This window comes from Leucoraja erinacea, chromosome 5 (assembly GCF_028641065.1).
Source record: "Leucoraja erinacea ecotype New England chromosome 5, Leri_hhj_1, whole genome shotgun sequence".
Classification (NCBI taxonomy): domain Eukaryota; kingdom Metazoa; phylum Chordata; class Chondrichthyes; order Rajiformes; family Rajidae; genus Leucoraja; species Leucoraja erinaceus.
In genome coordinates, this window is record NC_073381.1 from 256979 (window position 1) to 280567 (window position 23589).

A 23589-nucleotide genomic window follows, 5' to 3' on the forward strand; every position below is an offset into this window, starting at 1 on the left:
CTATCCAAATGCCCCATTATTACCTCTTTAATAATTGACTCCAGCATCTTTCCCACCACCGGAGTCAGGCTAACTGGTCTGTAATTCCCCGTTTTCTCTCTCGCTCCTTTCTTAAAAAAATGGGATAACATTAGCTATCCTCCATTCCACATAGAACAGTATTTCACAGACATGTGGACAGGTACATGGACAGGAAAGGCTTCTAGGGATACGGGGCAAACACTGGCGAACAGAACTAGTGTGGACGGGGCATGTTGGTGTGAATGGGTGCGTTGGGCTGAAGGGCCTGTTTCTGTGCTGTGTGACTTATGTTGTGGCAATGGGAGACTCCGTGTCGACACTCACCCACATTGGTGAGAATCTGATAAACACGTTACGGAAAGGAACCAAAGATAAATAAATTCCTTTGGACATCCTGTTTTCCTTTTCTTTGATCTCAACCTGTTTCATTTACAAGTAAATATCGCAGATGTGGAGAATGTGTTTCTTGGACACACAGGTGGTGCAGCTGGTGGAGCTGAGAGATCACCGCGCCAGAGACCCGGTTTCCATCCTGACCTCGGGTGCTGACTGCGTGGAGTTTGCACGTTCATCACCCCTCGTGACCGCGTGGGTTTCCTCCGGGTGCTCCGGTTTCCACCAACATGTCGCACACCAGCCAGGCTTGCAGGTTAATCAGCCCCTCTGTAAATCTTCCTCCGCTTGTTTCATGAGAAAGCTGGATGACATAGAACTAGTGCAAACCGAGGGATCGATGGTCAGCCTGGACCCAGCGGGCCGAAGGGCCTGTTTCCATGCTGCGTCTTTCAATCAAATGTGAGGCACGAATTTGATGGGGACCGGAGAGGCAATCTTTTCACACATGGGGGTGGTGGGCACATGGAACAAGCTGCCAGGGAAGATAAGATGAGACAAGTACTATAATAGTATTTAAAGGAGAGGTACATGGATAGGAAAGGCCAAGATGGACATGGGCCAGATGGGATCAGGTTAGATGGAGTTAGTGGTTAGCATGGGCAAGTTGGGCTGAAGGGCCCTCTTCCGTGCTGTATAACTCCATGCCTCTATGTTGTGGAGTGGATTACTCATTTCTCAGGGTAAACAGACACCAACATTGAGTATAGGAGCAAAGAGGTCCTTCTGCAGTTGTACAGAGCCCTAGTGAGACCACACCTGGAGTATTGTGTGCAGATTTAGTTCCCTAATTTGAGGAAGGACATTCTTGCTATTGAGGGAGTGCAGCGTAGGTTTACAAGGTTAATTCCTGGGATGTCGGGACTGTCATATACTGAGAGAATGGAGTGGCTGGGCTTGTACACTCTGGTGTTTAGAAGGATGAGGGGGAATCTCATTGAAACATACAAGATTATTAAGGGCTTGGACACACTAGAGGCAGGAGACATGTTCCCAATGTTGGGGGAGTCCAGAACCAGGGGTCACACAGTTTAAGAATAAGGGGGAATAAGCCATTTACAACGGAGATGAGGAAACACTTTTCACCCAGAGAGTTGTGAGTCTGTGGAATTCTCTGCCTCAGAGGGCGGTGGAGGCCGGTTCTCTGGATGCTTTCAAGAGAGAGCTAGATAGGGCTCTTAAAGATAGTGGAGTCAGAGGATTATGGGGAGAAGGCAGGAACGGGGTACTGATTGGGGATGATCAGCCATGATCATATTGAATGGCGGTGCTGGCTCGCAGGGCCGAATGGCCTACTCCTGCACCTATTGTCTATAAAGACGTATACGTTTTGTTGATTAATTGGCTTTGGTAAAAATTGTTGGTGTGACAGTGTTAATGTGCGGGGATCGGTGGTCAGCACGGACTCGGTGGGCCGAAGGGCCTGTTTCCACGCTGTATCTGTAAAAGTCTAAAAAGAAAGCCTAAACAATTCCTTGGTTCTCCGATCTAACTGCAGGCCGACGAGTGTCCGTACAACCGTCTGGACTTATGGGGCTAAAGGGCCCGTGTCTTTGCTACATCTCCAAACTAAATCAAATAGCTGGTCAGATGCACAGCGGGGAACTGAGATCTCCAGTGAATCATTTGGACATAAAGACACAACTGTTCGGCTACACGGGTATACTTTGCCTGGAGTCAGAAAGCAAGGATTGAGATCCAACCCGTACAAAATCTCTTGCTCATTTCAGGTGGAATCTGGCTCCACGCCTGCCCGCCCACAGCAGTGGTTTAAAGTGTAAACCATTGCAGACGAGTGCATGGAAGTCTAATCCCAGTGGAATGGGATTTCTGTGAAACCACAGGCAAAGGGTACAATCTGGGAAAGCAATGCTTTTGCCAGGCATCTCCCTACAAGGCTTCATTCAGTTTGCAGGAAGATGTATATTGACACCTATTAATGGTTAGAAGTTGCGCAGAAGCACAAAGTGATGGCGATAAATCAGCATCTCTGGAGAACGTGGATAGGTGATGTTTCGGGTCGGGATCCTTCGTTGGACTTGAAACGTCACCTATCCATGTCCGACAAAGATGTAAAAGCAAGGAATTTCAGATTTAGTTTCGAGTTTAGAGGCACTAGGCGGGAACAGGCCCATCGGCTCACTGAGTCCGTGCCGACCAGCGATCACCCCGTACACAAGCACTATTTACACACTAGGGACAAGTTACAATCTTTACCAAAGCCAATTGACCTATAAACCTGGACGTATTTGGAGTGTGGGAGGAAACCGAAGATCCCGGAGAAAACCCACGCAGATCACAAGGAGAATGTACAAACTCCGTACAGACAGCACCCGTAGTCAGGATCGAACCCGGGTCTCCAACGCTGCATTCACTGTAAGGCAGAAACTCTACCGCTGCACCACCGTTCTTAAACATTGGGATAGTCCCAGCCTCAACTACCTCCTCTGGCAGCTTGTTCTATACACCCACTGCCCTTTGTGTAAAAAAGCTACCCCTCAGATTCCTATTGAGCCTTTTCAGATTCAGATTCAGATTCAATTTTAATTGTCATTGTCAGTGTACAGTACAGAGACAACGAAATGCACTTAGCATCTCCCTTGAAGAGCGACATAGCAAATGATTTGAATAAAAAAAATAATAAGTGTCCAGGGGGGGTGATTGGCAGTCACCGAGGTACGTTGTTTAGTAGAGTGACAGCCGCCGGAAAGAAGCTGTTCCTCGACCTGCTGGTTCGGCAACGGAGAGACCTGTAGCGCCTCCCGGATGGTAGGAGGGTAAACAGTCCATGGTTGGGGTGAGAGCAGTCCTTGGCGATGGTGAGCGCCTTCCGCAGACAGCGCTTGCTTTGGACAGACTCAATGGAGGGGAGCGTGGAACCGGTGATGCGTTGGGCAATTTTCACCACCCTCTGCAATGCCTTCCGGTCAGAGACAGAGCAGTTGCCATACCATACTGTGATGCAGTTGGTAAGGATGCTCTCGATGGTGCAGCGGTAGAAGTTCACCAGGATCTGAGGAGACAGATGGACCTTCTTCAGTCTCCTCAGGAAGAAGAGACGCTGATGAGCCTTTTCCCCTTCACCTTAAACCTATGTTCTCTGGCCCTCGATTCCCCTACTCTGGGCAAGAGACTCTGTGCATCTACCCGATCTATTCCTCTCATTATGTTGTACACCTCTATAAAATCAGCCCTCATCCTCCTGCGCTCCAAGGAATAGAGGCCCAGCCTGCTCAACCTCTCCCTATGTCTCACACCCTCGAGTCCTGGCAAAGTCCCCGTAAAACTTGAACCAATTGAACCAAATCCCAGAGTTCACACGTTATACACCAGGGGTGGTCACTGATCTTGCCTGGCGGATTTCATCATCGTCTGTTTGAGCCCCAGAATGGTGGCGGGTTTGAGGACAGTCCGTGTTAGATGACGAGAAATGAATGCTGGAAATCTCAAGAGTCCCGTCACTGTTTTACTCTTTGTTCTAAATCTCTCCACATCACCGTCTACATCTCTAGTCTCCCTTTCCACTGACACTCAGTCCGAAGAAGGGTCTCGACCCGAAACGTCACCCATCCCTAACATGCACCTATCTACCCGATCTATTCCTCTCACGATTTTACACACTGGATAACTTCATACAAACGACACCATGCTGGCTGATCTGTCAAGATCTTCGAATCTGGGTCATATTACAAAGAAGCAGTCAGCCTGACTTTCCAATGTCATGTATAGTGCACAAGCGATTATTAACAATACAGACCACAAGCTCTGGCAGCTTTGAGTTTTACAAAATTCAACTCATTTGTTTTAAGGGCATTAAAGTTCAAGGGGAATTGTCCTCTGTAAAATGTATTTTGTTCTCTGCCAAAGTGGACTGCATGGCATTTAATTGTGAACTCTGTCCTTTCATGCTGTCAACCTTAAACTGACGCTAGGAACCAACATGCCAGTGGAACAAACGTGCCTCGACACACACACACACACATGTGCATAAGCATTACGGCATAGAAAAGTACATTTATTAGGATGCACAGTATAACAAAAAACAAAAAAAACGACCCTTTTAATTCAGCTAAAGTGTTAGACCAGCACAGTTCACCAGTGTCAAAAAATAAATTCTTATTAATCATTCGGCATAAAAAATAATTTAAATATTTCTACGGGAGAACTGGGAACGCCAGTATCTCTCTGGCCGTTGTTTCAACCACTTGAGCTCCACGTACATGAGGTACCAGATACTATTCTTGCCATAGAGGGAGTACAGAGAAGGTTCACCAGACTGATTCCCGGGATGGCAGGACTTTCATATGAAGACAGACTGGATAGACTCGGCTTGTACTCGCTAGAATTTAGAAGATTGAGGGGGGATCTTATAGAAACGTACAACATTCTTTAGGGGTTGGACAGGCTAGATGCAGGAAGATTGTTCCCGATGTTGGGGAAGTCCAGGACGAAGGGGTCACAGTTTAAGGATAAGGGGGAAGTCTTTTAGGACTGAGATGAGAAAAATATTTTTCACACAGAGAGTGGTGAATCTGTGGAATTCTCTGCCACAGAAAGTAGTTGAGGCCAGTTTATTGGCTATATTTAAGAGGGAATTAGATGTGGCTAAAGGGATCAGGGGATATGGGGAGAAGGCAGGTACAGGATACTGAGTTGGAATGATCAGCCATGATCATATTGAATGGCGGTGCAGGCTCGAAGGGCCGAATGGCCTACTCCTGAACCTATTGTCTATGTTTCTATGTTTCTATTCTAGCTGGTTCATTCAGCCGTACACATTATCCAAACAGAAAATGCTGGAAGTACTCAACTTGCTGGGTTGTATCGAGAGAGGAAAAAATTGTTAACACTCCCCGTCAGAGAATAAACATTGGGATGTGATGAGGTTCTGTAATATATTCCTATTCAGATGAAAAGAAAACAGCTTGAAATATTAACTTAGTTTCTCTCTTCCAAGCTGCTTGTCCTGCTGAGCATGTCCATATTTTGCATTGATATTTCAGATTTACAACATCTGTAGTACTGTCATCGTTTCAAGGACCAGACTTCACTGAGAGGTATGTGGTCTCGTTGCCAGCTTGCTGTTCCAAACTCCACGTTGTGTGAATGTTTGCAACTATAATTTTTAGTTTAGTTTAGAGGTACAGCGTGGAAACAGGCCCTTCGGCCAACCGCGCCGACCAGCGATCCCCACACGTTGACACAGACTGAGAACAAATTACATTTATACCAAGCCAGTTAACCTCCAGACGTGTTTAAGAAGGAACTGCAGATGCTGGAAAATCGAAGGTAGACAAAAGTGCTGGAAAAACTCAGCGGGTGCGGCAGCATCTATGGAGCGAAGGAAATAGGCAACGTTTCGGGCCGAAACCCAAGGAAACTCAGCGGGTGCGGCAGCATCTATGGAGCGAAGGAAATAGGCAACGTTTCGGGCCGAAACCCAAGGAAACTCAGCGGGTGCGGCTGCATCTATGGAGCGAAGGAAATAGGCAACGTTTCGGGCCGAAACCCAAGGAAACTCAGCGGGTGCGGCAGCATCTATGGGGCAAAGGAAATAGGCAACGTTTCGGGCCGAAACCCAAGGAAACTCAGCGAAGGAAATAGGCAACGTTTCGGGCTGAAACCCAAGGAAACTCAGCGGGTGCGGCAGCATCTATGGAGTGAAGGAAATAGGCAACGTTTCGGGCCGAAACCCAAGGGTTTCGGCCCAAAACGTTGCCTATTTCCATCGCTCCATAGATGCTGCCGCACCCGCTGAGTTTCTCCAGCACTTTTGTCTACCTTCAACCTGCAAACACGCACGTCTTTGGAGCGTGGGAGGAAATCGAAGATCTCGGGAGAAAACCCAGGCAGGACACAGGGAGAAAGGTACAAACTCCGTACAGACAGCACCCGCGGTCAGGATTGAACCGGGAGCTCTGGCGCTGTGAGGCAGCAGCTCTACCGCTGCCGTCCTATTGAAGGCCAAATGTGCAAGTTTGTAATTAGGATTCCATTAAGTTTGCAATAGAAAGGAACGAATCAATTAAAAGCTGCAAAACTGTAATCCTATGGTAAATATTAAGTCTTGAAACTTAATATTGAAGGTTGAGGGGGGATCTTATAGAAACTTACAAAATTCTTAAGGGGTCGGACAGGCTAGATGCAGGAAGATTGTTCCCGATGTTGGGGAAGTCCAGAACAAGGGGTCAGTTTAAGGATAAGGGGGAAATCTTTTAGGACCGAGATGAGAAAAACATTTTTCACACAGAGTGGTGAATCTGTGGAATTCTCTGCCACAGAATGCAGTTGAGGCCAGTTCATTGGCTATATTTAAGAGGGAGTTAGATGTGGCCCTTGTGGCTAAAGGGATCAGGGGGTATGGAGAGAAGGCAGGTACAGGATACTGAGTTAGATGATCAGCCATGATCATATTGAATGGCGAATGGTGCAGGCTCGAAGGGCCGAATGTTTCTATGAAACAGTCAAAACCTCCAATTCCTGAACGATATATTCAATTTCATCGATGAGATATAACGGCTTGACAAGTAAGATGACTACATTTCTCTGTAAATTGGTGGAGCTTTGACAACTGTACTGCAGAAATGAACCATTTCTGAATTGCAAGTTGCTATTTAATTAATAAGTCTGTAGGCATAATCTATTTTCCATTTAATAACACACTGCGCTGTAATACAAGGGAATGGTGCCCCCAAGGTTCATTTAGCCAGTCGCAAGCAGCGACTGCATTGAATAATAAAAGGACAGTAGATTCTTTGAAGATACCGCAAATCTCCGGGGATCTTTGACTGCCTTGGCCCGAAAGAAACACTGCATGATAGTTGTGTTCTTTACATCAAACGACTTTAGAAGAGTCATGTGTTCAAAATCATCCTTTATCTTGCCCCTTCCAATTTGAATCTGCATCCTCAGAGCAACACAAATTCAAAATAACGGGGTAATTTTAACACAGTACTGAAGTTTTTTTTTTTGGCTGTTGAAGGCTATTCAATTATAAAATACTAGTCTCGAAGCTTCTAGCCCAGTTTTTTTTCTTGAGAGAGTGAGCGGCTTTAGCCACGAGGCAGGTGTCTGCAAAAGCACTTATCGCAGGAGTTCAAGGCCGCTTCTCGAGTGTGCGCTGGTGCCAGGGATATCGGGGGAGATTCCAGCAGGAAGTGGCTTCAGTCCCACAGTTTGATCTGGCCGTCCCAGCCACACGTGATGACTTTGGAGGTTTCGTGGGGGTGCCAGATGGCGCTGATGCACACCTTGTCGTGGGCCTTGATCCTGCTGTACAGTTTGGTCGTCTTCCAGTCCCAGATGTTCAGCTTGCCGTCGGCGTCACCCGAAGCGACGTAGCTGCTCAAACAGAAGACGGGGATTAGAAGGCAAAGCGGAGGCTGCACTGGCAACATGAGAATGGCGATCGCAAGGTGACACACTTCTCAACTCACCAAGAATCAAACAATGCTTATACCTTGTTTAAGATTTATTCCTCATGTTTTTGTTTGCTTTGGTTTATTAGGCGACACAGTAGCTGCTGCCTCTTAAGGATTAGTGATCTGGGCTCAATCCTAATCTTGGCCACTGCCCGTGTGGAGTTTGCATGTTCTCCCTGTCACTGTGTGCGTTTGCTCCTGGTTTCCTCCCTTTTCCTTTTAGACTTTAAAAGTACAGCTTGAAAACAGGTTCTTTGGCCCAATGACAATAGACAACAGGTGCAGGAGTAGGCCATTCGGCCCTTCGAGCCAGCACCGCCATTCAATGTGATCATGGCTGATCATCCCCAATCAGTACCCCGTTCCTGCCTTCTCCTCATATCCCCTGACTCAGCTATTTTTAAGAGCCCTATCTAGCTCTCTCGTGAAAGCATCCAGACAACCTGCCTCCACCGACCTCTGAGGCAGAGAATTCCACAGACTCACCACTCTCTGTGAGAAAAAGTGTTTCCTCATCTCCGTTCTAAATGGCTTACTCCTTATTCTAAAACTGTGGCCCCTGGTTCTGGACTCCCCCAACATCGGGAACATGTTTCCTGCCTCTAGCGTGTCCAAGCCCTTAACAATCTTATATTTCAATGAGATAGAAACATAGAAAATAGGTGCAGGAGGAGGCCATTCGGCCGTTTGAGCCAGCACCGCCATTCATTGTGATCATGGCTGATCGTCCCCTATCAATAACCCATGCCTGCCTTCTTCCCATATCCCTTGACTCCACTAGCCCCTAGTGCTCTATCTAACTCTCTCTTGAATCCATCCAGTGACTTGGCCTCCACTGCCCTCTGTGGCAGGGAATTCCACAAATTCACAACTCTCTGGGAGAAAAAGTTTTTCTCACTTCAGTCTTAAATGACCTCCCCTTTATTCTAAGACTGTGTGGCCTCTGGTTCTGGACTCGCCCAACATTGGGAACATTTTTCCTGCATCTAGCTTGTCCAGTCCTTTTATAATTTTGTATGTTTCTATAAGACCCCCCTCATCCTTCTAAACTCCAGTGAATACAAGCCTAGTCTTTTCAATCTTTACTCATATGACAGTCCCGCCATCGCAGGGATCAATCTCGTGAACCTACACTGCACTGCCTCAATCACAAGGATGACCTTCCTCAAATTAGGAGACCAAAACTGTACACAATACTCTAGATGTGGTCTCACCAGAGCCCTATACAACTGCAGAAGAACCTCTCTGCTCCTATACTGAAATCCTCTTGTTATGAAGGCCAACATTCCATTAGCTTTCTTCACTGCCTGCTGTACCTGCACGCCAACTTTCAGTGACCAGTGTACAAGGACGACCAGGTCTCGCTGTACCTCCCCCTTACCTAACCTAACCCCATTGAGATAACAATCTGCCCCCTTGTTTTTGCCACCAAAGTGGATAACCTCACATTTATCTATATTATACTGCATCTGCCACGCATCTGCCCACTAACTCAACCTGTCCAGGTCACACTGCAACCTCCTAATATCCTCTTCACAGCTCACACTGCCACCCAGCTTTGTGTCATCTGCAAACTTGCTAGTGTTGCTGCTAATTCCCTCTTCCAAATCATTAATATATATGGTAAACAGTTGCGGCCCCAACACCGAGCCTTGCGGCACTCCACTAGCCACTGCCTGCCATTCTGAAAAGGACCCGTTCACTCCTACTTGGAAACATAGACACATAGAAAATAGGTGCAGGAGTAGGCCATTCGGCCCTTCGAGCCTGCACCACCATTCAATATGATCATGGCTGATCATCCAACTCAGTATCCTGTACCTGCCTTCTCTCCATACCCCCTGATCCCTTTAGCCACAAGGGCCACATCTAACTCCGTCTTAAATATAGCCAATAAACTGGCCTCAACTACCTTCTGTGACAGAGAATTCCACAGATTCACCACTCTCTGTGTGAAAAATGTTTTTCTCATCTCGGTCCTAAAAGATTACCCCCTTATCCTTAAACTGTGACCCCTTGTTCTGGACTTCCCCAACATCGGGAACAATCTTCCTGCATCTAGCCTATCCAACCCCTTAAGAATTTTGTAAGTTTCTATAAGATCCCCCCTCAATCTTCTAAATTCTAGCGAGTACAAGCCGAGTCTATCCAGTCTTTCTTCATATGAAAGTCCTGCCATCCCAGGAATCAGTCTGGTGAACCTTCTCTGCACTCCCTCTATGGCAAGAATGTCTTTCCTCAGATTAGGAAACCAAAACTGTACGCAATACTCCAGGTGTGGTCTCACCAAGACCCTGTACAACTGCAGTAGAACCTCCCTGCTCCTATACTCAAATCCTTTTGCTATGAATGCTAACATACCATTCGCTTTCTTCACTGCCTGCTGTACCTGCATGCCTACTTTCAATGACTGGTGTACCATGACACCCAGGTCTCTTGTATCTCCCCTTTTCCTAATCGGCCACCATTCAGATAATAGTCTACTTTCCTGTTTTTGCCACCAAAGTGGATAACCTCACATTATCCACATTATACTGCATCTGCCATGCATCTGCTCACACACCCAGCCTATCCAAGTCACCTTGCAGCCTCTTAGCATCCTCCTCACAGCTAACACTGCCCCCCAGCTTTGTGTCATCCGCAAACTTGGAGATGTTGCATTCAATTCCCTCGTCCAAATCATTAATATATATTGTAAACAGCTGGGGTCCCAGGGTCCCTTGCACTGAGCCTGCCTGCCATTCTGAAAAAGGACCCGTTTACTCCTACTCTTGCTTCTATCTGCCAACTGCCTTCCATTCTGAAAAGGACCGTCTCCCCTCCTACTCTTTGCTTCCTGGGGGACATGCTTTCCAATCACCCAGACTGATTCCATGTCAGGATGTCTTATGAAGAAAGAGATGGAATGGTTTATACTGTCAATTTAGAAGATCAGTGTACAGTACAGAGACAACAAAATGCAGGGGTGGACACAGATGCAGGAAGACCCCCAATACCATGTCACCAGGGGTCACAGCTTAAGGATAAAGGGGAAATCCTTTAAAACCGAGATGAGGAGAACTTTTTTCACACAGAGAGTGGTGAATCTCTGGAACTCACTGCCACAGTGGGTAGTTGAGGCCAGTTCATTGGCTATATTTAATAGGGAGTTAGATGTGGCCCTTGTGGCTAAGGGGATCAGGGGTATGGAGAGAAGGCAGGTACGGGATACTGAGTTGGATGATCAGCCATGATCATATTGAATGGCGGTGCAGGCTCGAAGGGCCGAATGGCCTACTCCTGCACCTAATTTCTATGTTTCTATGTCTAGATACACTACATCCACTGGCATCCCTTCATCCATTTTACTTGTCACATCCTCAAAAAATCCCCTCATCCTTCTAAACTCCAGAGTGTACAAGCCCAGCTGCTCCAATCTCTCAGCATATGACAGTCCCGCCATCCTGGGAATTAACCTTGTAAACCTACATGCTGCACTCCCTCAATAGCAAGAATGAGTCCAATGCTGAACAGCAATCACCCCATACACTAACACTATCCGACAAACTAGGGACAATTTACAATTTACAGAAGCCAATTAACCTACAAACCCCCCGCGCGTCTGGAGTGTGTGAGGAAACCCGATCACCTGGAGGAAACCCTTGTGGTCACAGAGAGAAGGTACAAAGTCCGTGCAGACAGCACCCGTAGTCAGGATTGAACCCGAACCCTCGGTGCTGTAAGGCAGCAACTTTACAGCTGTACCACTGTGCAACCCACTACAAACCACCCACTCTCAGAGCCTGTGGAACGAGTCTGTGGAATTCTCTGCCTCAGAGGGCGGAGGAGGCCGGTTCTCTGGATGCTTTCAAGCGGGGCTCTTAAAGATAGCAGAGTCAGGCAATATGGGGAGAAAGCAGGAATGGGGTACTGATTGGGGATGATCAGCCATGATCACATTGAATGGCTGTGCTGGCTTAAATGGTCGAATGGCCTACTCCTGCACCTATTGTCTACTGTTAAATGGCCTCTGTAAATGAGTCCAAGTGCTTCAGGAATAGATATGAAAGTGGGATAATATAGATCCAGTGTGAACGGGTGTGTTGATTCGTTGTTGTCGATCCCAGAAGAGGATCTGCAATCATACATTACAATCGCTCCACTCTTTTAAATGCTTATTTCACTAAACGATACACCCTGTATCCTGTATCTGTCCATGTGGATGGCTTAATTGTAATCATGTATAGTTTTTTTTTTTGACTGTATAGCAGGCAAACTATCTTTTCACTGTACTTTGGTACACGTCACAAAAATAAACTAAACTAAACTCTCTGGTCAACATGGTGGAACAAAGGGTTGTTTCCATGGCGCATCTTTCAATCCATCAATTTACTGCCAATGTACATAGAAGTGTTTGCTGTGCGTGCTGCCACTTGTGTAATGAGGGCATCCCTGGTTCAGCCTACAACTGCTGCTCATGGAGCTGTGGTGTGCGGAGCTTCTAGCCGCGGGCGTGGCGTGGATTTACCGTCCGGAGTCTGGGGTCCCTTGCCGGGGATCGCCGGGGAATAGCTCCGACCGCTGGCCTGCGGCCTACAACATCCTGGAGCCGCGGTCTCCGGTAGGAAAGTGACTACAAGCCGCGGAGTGTGTTTGACCGTCCTGATGTCGGAGTTTGGATCATCCCGACGAGAGGGTCTGTACATCGCGCCGTCCGTGGCCCCGACCACGGGTGAACAAAGGAGGGGGACTAACTGAACTTTGTTGCCTTCCACCACAGTGAAGAATACTGTGGTGGATGTTTGTGTTAAATTTTATTGTGTATTGTGTGTTCTTTTTAAGTGTATCGCTGCTGGCAAATTCATATCACTGCACCTTCGGGTGTATGTGACAAATAAAATTTACTTTGACTTTGACCTTGACTTTGACTTCATTGAGAAAGAGTCATACAGCGTGGTAACTGGCCCTTCTGTCCAACGTGCCCACGCTGACTAACATGCTCCACCTACACTCATTCCTCCTGCCCACATCCCTCTAAACCTATCTAAATGCTTCTTAAACGCTGTGCCTCAACTACATCCTCCGGCATCTTGATCCATACACCCACCACCCTTTACATGAAAAAGTAATTCCTCAGGTTCCTCTTCCCCCCCCCCTCAACTTAAACCTCTGGCCCTCGATTCCCCTACTATTGGCAAGAGACTCTGTGCGTTTATCCGATCTATTCCACTGATTATGTTGTACACCTCTATAAAATCAGCCCTCATCCTCCTGCGCTCCAAGGAATAGAGTCCTAGCCTGCCCCTGCCAACATTGTCGCCAATCTCTTCTGCACCCGTTGCAGCTTATGATCCAAGTTACTTTGTGTTTTGCTCAAGATTTCAGCATCTGAAGTTTCTTGTGTCTCCTTATCAGTTAAAGTTGGATGTTCAAAGTAACATCTCACCGGCATTTTGCTAACACCTTCCAAGTTTGATTACTCATGCAGCTATTATTTGTGTCATGACCACATTTGTTCCTGTCAGCGGCAGCTCACAGTCGATTATTCAGACAATTCCACACAAACAACACATTGTGCTTCAAATTTCTTGTGATATCCAGACTGTGGAATATTAATCTACTGACGTGGGCGTGAGTCCCACTACCTTTTGCATTCAAAGAATTAAATAAATGTTGGAATAAAATGCCAGTGCATGGAATGACATCAAACCGCATAATTAATAGATTGCTTTAAAAGCCAATCTTGTTGACTAATGTCTCTCAGGGGGTGTGGGCATCTGTCATCTCCATCCCATTACGCCTGTGAGCATGACCCTCGGTTATTAGTGTGGTCAACTACCCCCACAAATGGTCCACATATAACCATATAACAATTACAGCATGGAAACTTACAGGGGGGCAGATTATTATTTCAATGGGGTTAGGTTAGGTGAGGGGGAGGTGCAGCGAGACCTGGGCGTCCTTGTACACCGGTGGTCACTCTGAAGGCAGGCAGTGAAGAAAGCTAATGGAATGTTGGCCTTCATAACAAGAGGATTTCAGTATAGGAGTAAAGAGGTTCTTCTGCAGTTGTATAGGGCTCTGGTGAGACCACATCCAGAGTATTGTGTACAGTTTTGGTCTCCTAATTTGAGGAAGGACATCCTTGTGATTGAGGCAGTGCAGAGTAGGTTCACGAGATTGATCCCTGGGATGGCGGGACCGCCATATGAGGAAAGATTGAAAAGACTAGGCTTGTATTCACTGGAGTTTAGAAGGATGAGGGGAAATCTTATAAAAACATATAAAATTATAAAAGGACTGGACAAGCTAGATGCAGGAAAAATGTTCCCAATGTTGGACAAGTCCAGAACCAGGGGCCACAGTCTTAGAATAAAGGGGAGGTCATTTAAGACTGAGGTGAGAAAAAACGTTTTTCACCCACAGTTGTGAATTTATGGAATTCCATGCCAGAGGGCAGTGGAGGCCAAGTCACTGGATGGATTTAAGAGAGAGTTAGATAGAGCTCTAGGGGCTAGTGGAGTCAAGGCATATGGGGAGAAGGCAGGCACAGGTTATTGATAGGGGACGATCAGCCATGATCACAATGAATGGCGGTGCTGGCTCGAAGGGCCAAATGGCCTCCTCCTGTACATATTTTCTATGAAATGCTCTATGAAACAGGCCATCTCGGCCCTTCTAGTCCGTGCCGAACACTTACTCTCACCTTGTCCCATCTACCTGCACTCAGACCATAACCCTCCATTCCTTTCCCGTCCATATACCTATCCAATTTATTTTTTAATGATAAAATCGAACCTGCCTCCACCACTTCCACTGGAAGCTCATTCCACACAGCTACCACTCTCTGAGTAAAGAAGTTCCCCCTCATGTTACCCCTAAACTTTTGTCCCTTAATTCTCAAATCATGTCTGTTTGAATCATGTCCTCTTGTTTGAATCTTCCCTACTCTCAATGGAAAAAGCTTATCCATGTCAACTTTGTCTATCCCTATCATAATTTTAATGACCTCTATCAAGTCCCCCCCCTTAACCTTCAGCGCTCCAAAGAATAAAGACCTATCTTGTTCAACCTTTCTCTGTAACTTTTGTGGAATTCCCTGCCACAGAGGGCAGTGGAGGCCAAGTCACTGGATGGATTTCAGAGAGAGTTAGATAGAGCTCTAGGGGCTAGTGGAGTCAAGGGATATGGGGAGAAGGCAGGCACGGGTTATTGATTGGGGACGATCAGCCATGATCACAATGAATGGCGGTGCTGGCTCGAAGGCCCGAATGGTCTCCTCCTGCACATATTTTCTCTGTTCCTATGTTTCTATAAATGTAAACTGTCCCTTCTGGGTGTGGGATAGTGTTAATGTGCGGGGATCGCTGGTCAGCATGTATCTCCAAACTAACTGATCGCTGTATCTCCAAACTAAATACTCAGACACCAACAATTCCCAGGTCATTGATCATGGCACTGAGTATAAGAGCATGAAGTTATGATGCAGCCTCATCGGACTTTGCCTCTCTCACCTTAAAGCTTCTGACTGTCTACCTTTTCTCTGCTTCTCATAATGTTATATGAGAAGCAGAGAAAAGGTCTCCCCTCAGCCACCGGCATTCCTGAGAAAACAATCCAATTCCACCCAACCTCTTGTTGTTAGGTGCACCTAGACAATAGGTGCACAAGTAGGCCATTTGGCCCTTCGAGCCAGCACCGCCATTCAATGTGATCATGGCTGATCATCCACAATCAGTTTCCTGTTCCTGCCTTCTCCCTAAATCCCCTGACTCCGTTATTTTTAAGACCCCTATCTAACTCTCTCTTGAAAGCATCCAGAGAACCCTACAGACTCACAACGCTCTGTGAGAAAAAGTATTTCCTCGTCTCCTTTCTAAATGGCTTACTCCTTATTCTTAAACTGTGGCCCCTGGTTCTGGACTCCCCGAACATCGGGAACATGTTTCCTGCCTCTAGTGTGTCCAAGAGCTTAGCAATCTTATATGTTTCAATGAGATCCCTTCTCATCTTTCTAAACTCCAGAGTGTACAAGCCCAGCCGCTCCATTCTCTCAGCATATGACAGTCCCGCCATCCTGGGAATTAACCTTGTAAACCTACACTGCACTCCCTCAATAGCAAGAATGTCCTTCCTCAATTTAGGGGGACAAAAACTGCACACAATACTCCAGGTGTGGTCTCATTCGGCTCTGTACAACTGCAGAAGGACATTAACACAGCCTAATTCAGGCAACATCCTGATAACTGCACACTGCCTCCACATCCTAAATTCAGAAAGGAGATGAGGAGGAATATTTGTTAAGTCAGAGGGTAGTGAATCTGTGGAATTCATTGCCACAGCAGGCTGTGGAGGCCAAGTCAATGGATATTTTTAGGGTGGAGATTGACAGATTCTTGATTAGTATGGGGGTCAGGGGTTTACGGGGAGAAGGCAGGAGAATGGGGTTCAGAGGGAGAGATAGATCAGCCAATGATTGAATGGCGGAGTAGATTTGATGGGTCGAATGGCCCAATTCTGCTCCTAGAACCTATGAATTTCCTATAATGTGGCGACCAGAACTGCACACAATACTTCAAATTTGAAAAGTATTAATTAAAAGTAATAACAAATCAGAAATTAAATCGATATTCCATAAACTCACCTCATATCAGGAGAAAAATCCACCTGACAGGCATAACCAGCCACCATGTGGCCCTTAAAGATCTTCTTCTTGTTCAGTCGGAATCTGTTTTGAGCTCCAAAGATTAAAATTTGATTATCCATTGATTGACATGCCAGCCACTTGCCTGTACAAAAAGCAAGAGACAATAATTAAATCCATTATTTGTGCAACAGTTCATCAGATTGACACACGTTAACATTTAGAATCCCAGTATAATTTCTGCAATCTAGGTAGACAATAGACAATAGGTGTAGGAGTAGGCCCTTCGGCCCTTCGAGCCAGCACCGCCATTCAATGTGATCATGGCTGATCATCCCCAATCAGTACCCCGTTCCTGCCTTCTCCCCATATCCCCTGACTCCGCTATCTTTAAGAGCCCTATCTAGCTCTCTCTTGAAAGTATCCAGAGAACCTGCCTCCACCGCCCACTGAGGCAGAGAATTCCACAGACTCACCACTCTCTGTGTGAAAAAGTGTTTCCTCGTCTCCGTTCTAAATGGCTTACCCCTTGTTCTTAAACTGTGGCCCCTGGTTTTGGACTCCCCCAACATCGGGAACATGTTTTCTGCCTCTAGCGTGTCCAAACCCTTAACAATCTTATATGTTTCAATATGATACCCTCTCATCCTTCTAAATTCCAGAGTGTACAAGCCCAGCTGCTCCATTCTCTCAGAATATGACAGTCCCGCCATCCCGGGAATTAACCTTGTGAACCTACGCTGCACTCCCTCAATAGCAAATAGATTTGATTCAGAAGGAGTATCTGAGTTTTTTAGGTACACAAAGATGCTGGATGAACTCAGCAGGTAAGGCAGCAACTATGGAGAGAAGAAATAGGCAACATTTCAGTTTGAGACCCTTCTTCAGACTGATATCGGGGAGGGGGGGGGGGGGGGGCACAGAGAAAAAGAAAGGAAGAGGTGGAGATAGTGGGCTGTGGGAGAGCTGGGAAGGGGGAGGGGAAGGAGGGAGAAAGCAAGGGACTATCTGAAATTCGGGAAGTCAATGTTCATACCACTGGGTTGTAAACTGCCCAAGCAAAATATGAACACCTCTAATTTGCGCTGGACCTCACTCTGGCAAAGGTGGAGGCCCAGGACAGAAAGGTCGGATTCAGAATGGGAGGGGGAGAGTTGAAGTGCTGAGCCACCTGGAGATCAGGTTGGTTATTGCCAGCTGAGCGGAAGGTGTTGTAGCAAACGATCGCCAAGTTGACACCTGGAACAACGGATGCATTAGTTGAGGTTGGAGGGAGTGCAGGTGAACCATAGCTGTCGGAGTTTTTTTACCCCCTTCTATAGAGGTTATTCTACTATGAATAGTTCTCGTTACTTTACTGGCATCCAGTCACAGTGCGTTGGGATGCGAGCTGTGATGCAGCTCCACACAAAGAAGATCTGTAGATTGATGACACAAGGAGCTGCAGATGCTGGAATCTTGGACCAAACACCAAGTGCTGGATCAGGCAGCACATGTGGAGGGATTGGACATGGGATATGGCACAGCGGTAGAGTTGCTGCCTTACAGCGCCTGCAGCGCTAGAGACCCGGGTTCGATCCCGACTACAGGCGCTGTCTGTACAGAGTTTGTACGTTCTCCCCGTGACCACGTGGGTTTTCTCCGGGTGCACCCGTTTCCTCCCACACTCCAAAGACGTACATGTTTGTGGGTTAATTGGCTTTGTGTAAATGTAAATTGTCCCTTGTGTGTGTGTTTACAGGATAGTGTCAGTGTGCGGGGATCGCTATTCGGAGCGGACTTAGTGCGCCGAAGGGTCTGTTTCCGCGCTGTATCTCTAAAACTATTAAAAAAAAACGAAAGTGACTGTTTGGGTTGGGGCCCTCCGTCAGACTCAATCCCAAACCGTAACAGACCGATCCATCAGTCTGAAGAAGGCTCCTGACCCAAAACGTCGCCTGTCCATTCCCTCCACAGACGGTGTCTGAGCTGCCGTGTTTCTCGGGCACTTGCTCGAGATCTGCATCTTGTCAGATTCACAAGGCAGTTTCTATCTTGCAGCCGGGGGAACAAAAGATATGAAGGAGGATGTTACTGAGGGTGGAGATCTCTGAAAACATTCACGGCAAGTAGAGGCTCAGAAAATTGTACGGGGGAAATATGTGAGATGGAAACATGGACAATAGGTGCAGGAGGAGGCCATTCGTCCCTTCGAGTCAGCACCGCCATTCATTGTGATCATAGCCGATCATCCACAATCAGTAACCCATGCCTGCCTTCTCCCCAAACCCCTTGACTCCACTAGCCCCCAGAGCTCCATCTAACTCTCTTTTAAATTCATCCAGTGACTTGGCCTCCACTGCTCTCTGTGGCAGAGAATTCCACAAATTCACAACTCTCTGGGTGAAAAAGTTTTTTCTCGTCTCAATTGTAAATGGCCTCCCCTTTATTCTTAGACTGTGGCCCCTGGTTGTGACCTCTTAGACTGTGGCCCCTGGCCCCATTAGAGGAAGATGACTGACTTTGGTGCATTCCCTCACAGTGGGGAAACTTTGATTCTACTGTGTGGGGATGTTTTTATGTTGAACTCTATCATGTGTTGTATTCTTTATTTTTAGTGTATGGCTGTACGGTAATCTCATTTCACTGTGCCATCTGGCACATGTGACAAATAAATGTATCTTGTATCTTGGTTCTGGACTCCCCCATCGTTGGGAACATTTCTCCTGCATCTCGCTTGTCCAGTCCTTTTATAATTGTATACTTTTCTATAATTATCTAAATTCCAGTGAATAGGTGCAGGAGGAGGCCATTCTTTCCATCTTTTTTCATATGACAGTTCCACCATCCCGGGGATTAACCTCGTGAACCTACGCTGCACTGCCTCAATAGCTAAGCTGTCCTTCCTCAAATCAGATGGAGACGGAAAATGCCATTTTCCCCCAAAAATTAGTCCACTTGAGCGAGTCATGGAATTTTGTACTTCGACGCAACATGCATTTAGTTTTTAGTTTCATGGATGAAATTGTCTTTGGAACAATCTATGATCTACAATCACCAGCATCTCAGATGAAAGGAATTTATATTTGGTCCTCGTGTCTTTACAGAAGAAAAATAACAGCACTGTAAGTGTGAAGAAAGACAATAGACAATAGGTGCAGGAGTAGGCCATTCGGCCCTTCAAACCAGCACTGTAAATTCAATGTGATCATGGCTGATCATCCACAATCAGTACCCCGTTCCTGCCTTCTCCCCATATCCCCTGACTCTGCTATCTATAAAAGGAACTGCAGAAGCTGGTTTATACTGATATAGACACAAAGTGCTGGAGTAACTCAGCAGGTCAGGCAGCATCTCTGTACAGAAAACCAATGGGTGACGATTTGGGTCAGGTCCCTCCCTCAAACTGTCATTCATGACCCGAATCACCCATCCTTTTTCTCCAAAGATGCTGTCTGACCCGCTGTATTACTCCAGCACTTTGTGTCTATCAACAGTTGTCAGGTTAGGTAGCAGATTCTTAGAGTCATAGACAGCGTGGAAACAGGCCCTTCAGCCCAACCTGCCCACACCGGCCAACATGTCCCATCTACACTAGTCCCATCTGCCAGCATTTAGCCAATATCCCTCCAAACCTGTCCTATCCATGTACCTGTCCAACGTTCTTAAACGTTGTGATGGTCCCAGCCACATCTACCTCCTCTGGCAGCTCGTTCCATTGCCATAGAGGGAGTGCAGAGAAGGTTCACCAGACTGATTCCTGGGATGTCAGGACTGTCTTATGAAGAAAGACTGGATAGACTTGGTTTATACTCTCTAGAATTTAGGAGATTGAGAGGGGATCTTATAGAAACTTACAAAATTCTTTAGGGGTTGGACAGGCTAGATGCAGGAAGATTGCTCCTGATATTGGGGAAGTCCAGGACAATGGGTCACAGCTTAAGGATAAGGGGGAAATCCTTTAAAACTGAGATGAGAAGAACTTTTTTCACACAGAGAGTGGTGAATCTCTGGAACTCTCTGCCGCAGAGGGTAGTCGAGGACAGTTCATTGGCTATATTTAAGAGGGAGTTAGATGTAGCCCTTGTGGCTAAGGGGATCAGGGGGTATGGAGAGAAGGCAGGTACGGGATACTGAGTTGGATGATCAGCCATGATCATATTGAATGGCGGTGCAGGCTCGAAGGACCGAATGGCCTACTCCTGCACCTAATTTCTATTTCTATGTTTCTATGAATAGTTAGATCTCGAGCCGGGTGTTGAGCAGCCAGGTTGTTGTCTCTGTGGGCGTCAATATCTGCCAGGCCCTGACACAGCTCCATTTGGTGGGTGGTAGAGCGGGCACCCAGAGATGACATGGTTGGCTGCCTGTTCTGCTCCACATTCACAGGCTGGGCTCTGGCGGAGGGAGTTAGATCTCGAGCCATGATCATATTGAATGGCAGTGCAGGCTCGTAGGGCCGAATGGCCTACTCCTGCACCTAATTTCTATGTTTCTATGTTTCTATGTTCCATGCGCCCACCACCCTTCGTGTGAAAAAAGTTACCCCTCAGATTACTATTGAATCTTTTCCCCTTCACCTTAAACCTATGTCCTCTGGTCCTCGATTCTCCTAATCTGGGCAAGAAACTGTGTATCTACCCCATCTATTCCTCTCATGATTTTATACATCTCTATAACATCACCTCTCATCCCCCTACGCCCCAAGGGATAGAGACCCAGCCTACTCAACCTCTCCCTACAGCTCACACCCTCAAGTCCTGGCCTGGATAGTGGATGTGGAGCGGATGTTTCCACTAGTTGGAGAGTCTAGGACTAGAGGTCACAGCCTCACATTAAAGGACATTGATTTAGGAAGGATATGAGGAGAAACTTCTTTAGTCAGAGGGTGGTGAATCTGTGGAATTCTTTGCCACAGAAGACTGCGGAGGACTAGTCAGGGGATTATTTTTAAGGCAGAGATAGATAGATTTGTGATTAGTACAGGTGTCAGAGGTTATGGGGAGAAGGCAGGGGAATGGGATTGGGAGGGAGAGATAGCTCAGCCATGATTGAATGGTGGAGTAGACTTGATGGGTCGAATGGCCTCATTCTGCTCCTACCCCATATGACCTTACATCCTCGTATATCTTCTCTGCACCCTTTGCAGCTGGACAACATCCTGTGGCAGAAGATTTAAATTCCTGCAGCTGGTTCCAATAATGTATATTTACAGTGAAAAAAAACATCTTGTGTCCCCATGTGTTATTCTCAGTCATAATATAAGCAATCCGTGTAAACTGCCGGTGTACGCTGCTCGAACCGTAACAACATCTTCTCGGCAGCGGGGAGGGGTGCAGATGGTGCTCTAGAGACATTCCTATGTTGCAAACAATTCCCATCCTTTCCTGCTCCCCTCCCCCCACCCCCATCCTTGTTCTTTGCTTATCAGCAGGAACATTCTGATTCTTATCCCAAAATAATAATACCGCAGAGTGGGAACATGACCGCTGATGCTTGAAGTTCTAAATAGAAGCAGAAGGTGCAGGAAATGGCAGATGGGGCGACATCAGTGTGGGGGAGAATTGGAGATCTGTGTTGGGTCTGCAGGGATCTGCAGGGATCTGTGTTGGGTCCTTTGTTGTTTGTCATGTACATCAATGATCTGGATGAAGGGGTGGTAAATTGGATTAGTAAGTATGCAGATGATACCAAGATAGGGGGTGTTGTGGATAATGAAGAGGATTTCCAAAGTCTACAGAGTGATTTAGGCCATTTGGAAAAATGGGCTGAAAGATGGCAGATGGAGTTTAATGCTGATAAATGTGAGGTGCTACACCTTGGCAGGACAAATCAAAATAGGACGTACATGGTAAATGGTAGGGAATTGAAGAATACAGTTGAACAGAGGGATCTGGGAATAACCATGCATAGTTCCTTGAAGGTGGAATCTCATATAGATAGGGTGGTAAAGAAAGCTTTTGGTATGCTAGCCTTTATAAATCAGAGCATTGAGTATAGAAGCTGGGATGTAATGTTAAAATTGTACAAGGCATTGGTGAGGTCAATTCTGGAGTATGGTGTACAATTTTAGTCGCCCAATTATAGGAAGGATGTCAACAAAATAGAGAGAGTACAGAGGAGATTTACTAGAATGTTGCCTGGATTTCAACAACTAAGTTACAGAGATAGGTTGAATAAGTTAGGTCTTTATTCTCTGGAGCGCAGAAGGTTAAGGGGGGACTTGATAGAGGTCTTTAAAATGATGAGAGGGATAGACAGAGTTGATGTGGACAAGCTTTTCCCTTTGAGAATAGGGAAGATTCAAACAAGAGGACATGACTTCAGAATTAAGGGCCAGAAGTTTAGGGGTAACATGAGGGGGAACTTCTTTACTCAGAGAGTGGTAGCGGTGTGGAATGAGCTTCCAGTGGAAGTGGTGTCGGCAGGTTCGTTGGTATCATTTAAAAATAAATTGGATAGGCATATGGATGAGAAGGGAATGGAGGGTTATGGTATGAGTGCAGGCAGGTGGGACTAAGGGAAAAAAGTTGTTCGGCACGGACTTGTAGGGCCGAGATGGCCTGTTTCCGTGCTGTAATTGTTATATGGTTATATGGAGTTGATGTTTCAGGTCTTCCACCATGGGGCTATAGTCTTATGGGCTGGAAACAGGCACTTCGGCCCCCACTCAACCAGGCCGACTAAGATGCCCCATCTAAACTAGTCCCATTTGCCCGTGTTCGGACCATATCCCGTTAAACCCTTTTTTTTCTCACCTCCGGTTCCCTCCCCTCTACGTTCAGTCTGAAGAAGGGTCCTGACCTGAAACATCGTCCATCCTGTTTCTTCAGAGATGCTGCCTGACGCCGCTGAGATACATCAGCACTTTGTGTCCATCCCTCCATACCTTTCCTATTCATGTACCTGTCTAAATCTATCTCTATACTTATAAAACTCTGATCTTGGATGTGTATTTATTTGTGTGTGTGTGTGTGATGCTCGTGTGCATTTCACATCTCCTCAAAAACACGACGCGCTAACGGTGAAATGTTTACATATTCCGATAGAGATTTAGGGCATGTCAAAAATCGCCATATCTGAAACTTTCATGCATCATTCATGAGTTATTTATGAAAATGTTCACAAATGTGCAGAAACTTGGAAAAAATA

The 23589-nt window shown here is 46.5% G+C and overlaps 1 protein-coding gene across 1 annotated transcript in view; it reads right to left on the minus strand.

The window, feature by feature from the left end:
- Positions 1 to 7053: 7053 nt before the first annotated feature.
- Positions 7054 to 23589, minus strand: part of cdc40 (cell division cycle 40 homolog (S. cerevisiae)) — a 163801-nt gene continuing 147265 nt past the window's right edge. The window contains exons 14-15 of the mRNA XM_055634949.1: positions 16459 to 16603; positions 7054 to 7755 (exon numbers count right to left, since the gene is read on the minus strand). Coding sequence (XP_055490924.1) covers positions 7578 to 7755; positions 16459 to 16603 — 323 coding nt within the window. The 3' untranslated portion in view covers positions 7054 to 7577. The remainder of the gene's footprint in view (positions 7756 to 16458; positions 16604 to 23589) is intronic.